Genomic DNA, 7,854 nt, shown 5'->3' with positions numbered 1-7,854 from the left:
TAATACATATCTTAACAATCTTTAATCAATTCAGTTTTGATCCAAAGGTAAAAGACCCACACAGAAACGCCCAAGGACCATATAATATAACTACTTTTAAATCTTTTGGTCTACACTACATATAGTTAAAGATTTTCAACTTCCTTAATTATTATTATTAATTTTTTTAAAAATTTGTATTTTGTAGTTAAAAAGAACAAAAGAAAAAAAGGAAACAAAACCTATAATACATTGTAAGAAACTTTTAACTCGATATATATGTATATATAAATTAATCCTATACTATAAAAATTTCTAACTTTTTATATAATACTACAGTATTTTCCGCAGTAACGTGCAAACTTTTTACTAGTAAACATCTATTGACGTATGATCAGAAATGACAAAGAACATGAGCAAAAGTTGCAATTAGCAAAATGAGGGGGGAAAAAACAAAGGAACAATGGGAAAAAGAAAAAAAACAATTAGACTATGCATAAAAAATGAGAAAAAGAAAATAAAATGACTAACCTTAAAAAAAAACAAAATGAGTAGCAAAGAAAAAGTATAAACTAGATATGAAAGAAATAGCAAAAGAACATTATATATCAAACAACAAATAACCAAGGAAATTTAATATATCCCCATGCAATTTTTTGGAATAGTAATTGAAAAGTGAAAATTAAGATTTTCTTATAGATATCAAAACAGTAATAATTTATAATTTAAGGATACGTAGAGATGAGTATTTTACCCATGAGTGCAAGTATCTATTAGTACCCACCCTAAATAAGACGAGTATGAGAGTTATTAAATAGGAATGGGGTGACTATTGGAGTTTATATTGTTCCCTAAATTGGAAGCCAGGAGGGGACGGGGAAGTACCCCCACTCCACCCTTGTCCCGATATACATATACATATATTTTTACAAATATTTTTAATACAAATATATATTATATATTATAATAGTACTTAAAAAATATGAGTTTTAAAAAAATTAAAGTATTTAAAAACCCTAATAATTTATAAATTTTAAAGATTTTAATGTTATGTTAATCATTTTACACTTAATTTGTCAAAATATTTTTTTCTTATTAGGTAAATGGGGTAACATATAGGGAAAGCTTCCCCGATGAGAATTCTCTGACCCCAACCCTAAATACGTGAGTATGAAGACAGGTATGGGAGGCAAAAGTGAAAGCGGGGGCGAAGGTGGGAAAGCATACCCAACCCTCATCCCTAGGGATATGACATGTGAGGTGAAAAACCTCTATCATTAGTTTCTTTTTTGTAATAAAATTTAACAAGCTTATTAAATCTATGATCTTTTTGGTCATTTTATCTAAGGATTTTTTGTAATAAGAACTTTTAATTTGGAGAAGGGGAGTGGGATACACAAACTACTCACTTGTTTTGTCAAATACCACTTTGCTTCTCTTATTATACAAATACCTAAAACCCATATTTTATAAAAAAGGACCCAAAACACCCCCTGAAGGAGTTAAATTTTTGAAAATGCCATGATTATCCTTTCTAATTTATACTAAATGTAATTTTAGATATGATTTACCTAAAAAATTAAATAAATTTTTAAAAAAAATGCTCAAATAAATATTCCAATTAAAGAAATATTTTAATTATTTTAAGAGTTTTTTATTTTCTAAGGTTGATTTTATTTAACATTTTGTTTTAGAGGGTGTTATGGATTTGTTTTTATAAATACAGTGGATGTTTTGAGTATTTACATAAGAGAGGTGAAAATGATATTTTAACAAAATATTAAAGATATTTTGAGTATTATCCTTAAAATAAGTGTTAAGAATAAAATAAAATGTGTGAATAACACCACCCAATTAGCAATTATCTTGATGCCCACTTTGTTTGTGAGTAAATATCTTTGATGGATTTCACTTCCTTCTTAAAATAGCTTGCTTCTTATCCCCGTCTTTTTTTTTAATGAATTGATCGCTCCTTATCTCGATTGCATCCTTACCTCATTACATAACAAAAAAATAAATAAATAAAAAAAGCCAAAAGAGGAAAACAATTTGAATAGCACACATTCATATTAAACGCCGGAAGATAGAATCCCATAGATATGCAACTTTTCTTCCCTACTTACCAAAAAAAAGTATCCACCCAAAACTAAAAATACAAAACTGACTTAAATTCATTTTCAGTTTTTAAGTCATTTTACACTAAATTAAAAATTATTTTTGTTTTCATTTTTTTTCACATTTTTTCCTCCAAACGTGTTTTCCTCCTCAATCTCTACTTTTTTTTTTTTTTATCAAAAAACATGAAAAATTGAAAACGAAACTGATACCAAACGCGCTCTATAAGTTTTTTGTTCTTTTTTTGTGTGGAAGGATTAGGCTTAGCAAACTAAGGTCTTGTTTATTTCAAGAAGAAAATCATATTGTTACAACATTTTTTCTCACAAAAATTTAAATTCTTCAATTTTTTTACTATATTATTTTTCTCTCACATACACAATTCAAATCATGACTTAAATTATACAAATGAATATACCCTAAATGACATTACAAAATAACAACGCCAGTGTTGCCCCTACAAACTTAAAAAAAAAAAAAAGATACATATCAAAGTTGTTTTTTTTTTTTTTTCTTTTTTTCCTTAAAGCATTGCCCCAATTAGTCAAATAGAGCTAATATATTTCTATATATATAAGGTTTTTTTTTTTTTTTTTTTTTCTTTTCTTTTCTGCGGTGAGACCTAAAAACGCTATCAGTGAAATATTATGTTTTAACTGTTAAATATTTATTTTTAGTAATTAGATACGTAAAAGGAGCAATTTTATGTGGCACGTTGTAAATTAAGTTTTTAACGATCTGATCGTTAAAAACTTAATTTAATGGTAAAAACATGGTGTTCTGTTGGTAACTTTTTGTACGGGGTCTCACCATACATATTCTTTTATTTTTAATTGCTAATACAATAATGATAATTTTTTTGAAAATTTTTCTAATTGTTGTACAAATAATTTAAAATTTTAACTATTAAATCTAATTAAAATATATTAAATTAAAAAAATATATAAAATAAATAAATTTTAATACAGATCTATCAGCCTACTTACAATCTATATTTACTCATAAGGACTACCGAACAAAGTCTTTTTTTTTTACTAGTGAAAATGAAAATTAATGAGACATTTATTTTCTATATTCATCCCTAATTTTAAATTATAATTCATAATTTTTTATAATAAATTTTTTTATAAAAATTATACATAAAATAAAAATAATTTTAAATTATAATTTTAAATACATAAACCAAACTCACTCTAAATTAATAACAGGAAATTGAGGAAGTAATGCAAAACAAGAGAGAGAGAGAGAGAGAGGGCGTCGCGCCATCGTCGTCGTAATCACAGCAAAGCTTAAAAGAGTCAAAGCCCCTCTCTTCTTCTTCTTCTTCTTCTTTCCCCAGTTGCTCTTTTTCTCTCTAGTTTCTCTCTCTTCAAATTCCAAATCTCTCTCTTTCACAGTTTGCGCTCGCAGTCGGAGCCTTTTTTCTCCTCTCAAAACCTAGCTTCTCTTCCTGCTCAAAACCCAATCTGAAGCTCCGTGAAAGCTCGCCATTTGTCACCCGTCATGCGCGGTCCCGAAGTCGTTCAAGACCCTGGCTGTGGTTCGTTCTTCAATTCTTCGAATTTGATTTCACGATTCGCGGCGTGGATTTGCTCGTTGTTCAATATGCTTCGATTTGATTTTAGTTTATTTGGGCATCTCAGGTTGAATAGCCTATTTGACTGGATTGGATTGGATTGGATTGAATTTTTTATTTTTGTTTAGGTCCCTGATATTTGTTTGTCAACTCATATGAGGCTCTTATAGGAAAACATTGGCATTTTTTCCAAGTAGGCAAGTATGAGGTAGTTTGATGTAGAAAACAATTCCTGCTTTTGAGTGTTGTAGATTTCGAATCTTCATAGTTTTTATTGAAAGGAAAATTGATTTTTTGCTCATTGTGTTCGATTTATCCAAATAATTTACCAAATAATTGGTGAAGAGTTTGGTCTTTTGATTTCAGAACAGAATTTTCTTGTTTGATGCTATTTTTAGTTGCTGTGGTATTTGATTTTGTGTTTGGTTATGGATTTGTTATTCGTTGTAGATTGAGTTGGAAGCTGCAATGAGCACCATAGAGAAGCCGCAGAAAAGTGCTCCTAAAATTGTCAAGTTGGACAGTGCACTAAAATTGGTATGTTGTTTTTTTCTAAATCGCCATGACCAATGAGTTATTGCTCTTATCTATTGTTTACTCCTTTCTGGTAAAATCTTTGTTAATATAAAGTAGTTTGGTCTTTGGGAGCTTGGTCAACTATTTTCTGATTGTGCAAAAGTGAATATGCTCATAGTGGTTTTGTTTGAAGAAATTCCCGTTTTCTAACACCTGTACAACTTCAACAGATGTAGGCAACACTTTTAGTTAAATATTCATGCTTGATTCTTTATGGACAAGCCTGAAGAATATCACTGGTATAGACCATTTTGTGTGGTACTTCCTGGGGTCAAGTCAAATAGTCAAATATATTCATGTTCTTGGTTGCCATTAGAAACTCTATCTTGGGTGTCACCTTTTGGATTCTGCTTTAGTTCATATTTATAAAAGCATTTTATTGGAGGCACTGTTGTCATAGCAATGTGGCTGTTAACATCTTTAGGAGTACATGTTTTGGGGTCTAACTAATTGATATTGCCAATCCACCAACTGATATTCCTAGGGTATGGTGCACATGTCCTGGGGGGATTAGTCAAGGTGCGCGGAAGCTGGTCCGGATACCCATTGGTTATTTGGAAGGGAAAAAAAAAAAAACCCACTAGCTGATGCTATTTCCTTTGTGTATGAATACAAACATCCCTTTAGCAAAAATAAAAAATAAAAAATAATACGAACATCCCTCTACTGCACATCCTCTTGGGCTGAAATATGTATCATTTTTGCAAAATATGCTCATATGCAGGCTGAACAATGGGTTAATAACATGACTAAAGCTGAAGATGATGAACAGACTGAAGTAGAGGCTCGACCTTCCAGGTAAGTAAATCCCATCTTAAATTGTCAACAATGGCTGCTATTATCCTTAGCTCTCTAACAAGGTTCTTTTTTGTGTGTTTCTGTAGGCTTGGTTTAGGAGCTAAAGTGTCACGCCAGTCCAAGATTGGACCATTAAAAGATCCTCTTGAAAGGAAACTCTATGCCAAACTGCACGCTCGAACCAAAAGTGCTGAGGAGTCCACCCTGACTGCTAATAAAGATGGATATGGAGATGACAGTGATGATTCTGAAGCTTTAGAAAGCAGAACCCAAGTGTTTGACAAAAAGAGAGCAGCAAATCCAGTGACGCCATCAGTGCAGCAGACAAAGAAAAGGAGGAAGTGACTCTTGACATTAACAGTGAGTTTGGTAGAGTGGAAAAGAGAGAAACGAAAATAGGGAAAATTTTATAGAGGAAAATTAAATTTTAGGTTGTTTAGTGAAGAAAACATGAGGAAGGAAGAAAAATGAAAATCTATATGTCGTGTTTGGAATTGTTCTTGTTTTTATTTTTTATATTTTTTGAGAACGAAAAAATAAAAACGATTTTAAAATGACGTTTGGCACAATTAAAGACAAAAAACAGAAATGAAAACGATTTTTAGTCATTTTTTATTTTTTGTTTCTGTTTTCTTCTCTCTCAAGCACATAGAGAGACATTAATAGATTTTTTTATATTGAAAATAATTTTTTGATAAAATTACCAAACACATTTTTAAAAATAATTTATGTCTGAGATTGAAAATATTTTTATACAAAAAATAAAATTATTTTAGAACGAGTTCTAAACGTATTTATAGGATTCATCAATTTTTAATCCTTTGAGGAGAAAAGAAAAAGTTTGATAAAAAAATAAATGTAAAATAACAATTTTAGCATTCATTATTCATCATATTTTTATTTATATTAAAATATTATTATAAAATATCTTAAATTTAACATTTTTTTTTCATTTTTTTTTCTTCTATCAAATAACATGAAAGTAAATTATTTTATTTTCTTCACTTAATTATTTTACTTTTCTTTCTTTTCTTTTTTTTTTTATCCGTCCCACTAAACGTAAGTTGTGTCCTTTTGTCAATATTCATGAGGAACAAAAAAAGGAAATCCTTTCTTATCTCTGCAAGTTAGTGGTTATATTGGCTCATGACGCAACTGAGCTGTATTCCATCTAATCTCTCTCTCTCACTATCTTTTTCTCTCATGTTAATTTTAAAATTATAACTTTTTCCCCCTCAAGGAAGTGGAATAGCGTCTTGTTGTTGTCTACATGTGTAGTGGATTTGGCATTCTTGACAAATTAAACACTTTGATATGATATGATGAGTGGGCTCTTATAGAGATTAAGGGTTTGTTTAATTCGTTAATTTGAATTGAGATGTAATTTTATGTGAAAATTTTTTACTGTAACAAAAAAGTTAGATATGACTGTTTCTGAGAGTTTTTTTACTGTAACAAAACTCGAATTGGTGAAATGAACGGGATTTAAGGGTCCGTTTAGTTTGTTGATTTGAGTTTTTAATTTGAGTTGAGATGTTATTTTATGTGAGTTTTTTACTGTAATAAAAAAATTAGATGTAATTATTTTTAAAAATTTTTTACTGTAATAAAATTTAAATTATAAACTCTAATCAGTTAAATGAAGCGTCTAAAATTACGCAATATATTGATGGCAGAGGTCACGGGAAGCGGAAGTCTTTTGCAGCAGGTGCTAATGTTAAGTTGTCCTTACAGCATTATGGAAGCTCCAATAAAGAACAATATTCCACCGGAAAATAGAAATTTCAGCATTAAGATGCTACAATGTTTATCTTCTTTAGCTTCATTAATTTTCTTAACCGAAATTTAATTTCCCGAATGAAAAAAAAAAAACCCAAAAAGTAGAAGAAAATGAGAATTCTTGAGTGTAAGGGTAGGGTATGAAAAAGATGACATTATCTAATAGGTCGGTTTATCGTTAAATCTGATTAAAATTACATTAAATTAAAAAAATTTTACAGAATAAATAATTTTTTTTATAAAAAGTTGACGGTAGAAAAATAAAAAATCATCAATAATTTATTTTTTTTTCTAATCTTATCAAAAAAACTTTTAAAAAATAAGTTACATAAAGAAAATTTTCTATCAAATCTTCTAACTGTTAAAACGGATTTTGTTATCTTACCACATAATTCTCTAGAAAGTGATACATATTTCAGACCTTAGAAACATTGTATTATTGTAGACAATAAATAAAACGCTTTACGTACTAAAATGGGCATGTAGGGTTCTTACTTTTAGTACACTAATGCTTAGTTTTGGTTTGCTTCATCATTTGAATCATTCATGCTTAGATTGAGAGGAACTTAAAATCAATTTCAATGTATTTCAAGAGACTTGGTGGCCTTTTCAAAAAGCTTTTGTAAGAAACGAAATGACACTGGTGAATACTATAGTAGTCAAAAGTTTCAAGAGTAATAATGATAGGAAACTGGGTATATCATTATTTGGTAGACATAAAAGTTTTGGTCCCTCCAGCAATATTCAGATTGCCTTCTGAGGGAAGCTTGGGTAGTTTTTTCAATGGCCCAATGACCTTTTCTCCATTTTGTAGGCAAGAACCCGCGCCAAAATCAGGGTTATTAAATCCTAAAATCAATAAGCTACTAGCCTATTGGTAGTGTATTTTTTTTATTCCCTACCTGAAATTATTATTATATATAATTTTTAATAAGCGTGAAAGACTTCATACTCAGAACCTGAGTGTGGAGTTAGTAGAGTTATGAATATCAAAGTACAATAAAACTTTACTCCAATAGTTTTTAACTTAA

General features: G+C 29.4%; 1 protein-coding gene across 1 annotated transcript; it reads left to right on the top strand.

The window, feature by feature from the left end:
• Positions 1 to 3,316: 3,316 nt before the first annotated feature.
• On the top strand, positions 3,317 to 5,480 carry LOC21400276. The gene is made up of 4 exons (XM_024171933.1): positions 3,317 to 3,634; positions 4,121 to 4,207; positions 4,971 to 5,044; positions 5,131 to 5,480. The coding sequence occupies exons 2-4, from the start codon at positions 4,139 to 4,141 to the stop codon at positions 5,387 to 5,389; spliced, it is 402 nt and encodes a 133-aa protein (XP_024027701.1). The 5' UTR covers positions 3,317 to 3,634; positions 4,121 to 4,138; the 3' UTR covers positions 5,390 to 5,480.
• Positions 5,481 to 7,854: the final 2,374 nt, after the last annotated feature.

The sequence above is a fragment of the Morus notabilis genome, unplaced genomic scaffold, assembly GCF_000414095.1.
Source record: "Morus notabilis unplaced genomic scaffold, ASM41409v2 Scaffold902, whole genome shotgun sequence".
Lineage (NCBI taxonomy): Eukaryota > Viridiplantae > Streptophyta > Magnoliopsida > Rosales > Moraceae > Morus > Morus notabilis.
Note: the sequence above shows the minus strand (reverse complement) of the source record. Positions and strands in the feature narration are given on the sequence as shown.

What these genes read in the sequence shown, in the direction of transcription:
- LOC21400276 (XM_024171933.1), top strand. Translation starts at nt 4,139, where the DNA reads ATGAGCACCATAGAGAAGCCGCAGAAAAGTGCTCCTAAAATTGTCAAG. An exon ending in TGGACAGTGCACTAAAATTG is followed by an intron (nt 4,208 to 4,970) that starts GTATGTTGTTTT and finishes GCTCATATGCAG; the next exon opens with GCTGAACAATGGGTTAATAA. An exon ending in GTAGAGGCTCGACCTTCCAG is followed by an intron (nt 5,045 to 5,130) that starts GTAAGTAAATCC and finishes GTGTTTCTGTAG; the next exon opens with GCTTGGTTTAGGAGCTAAAG.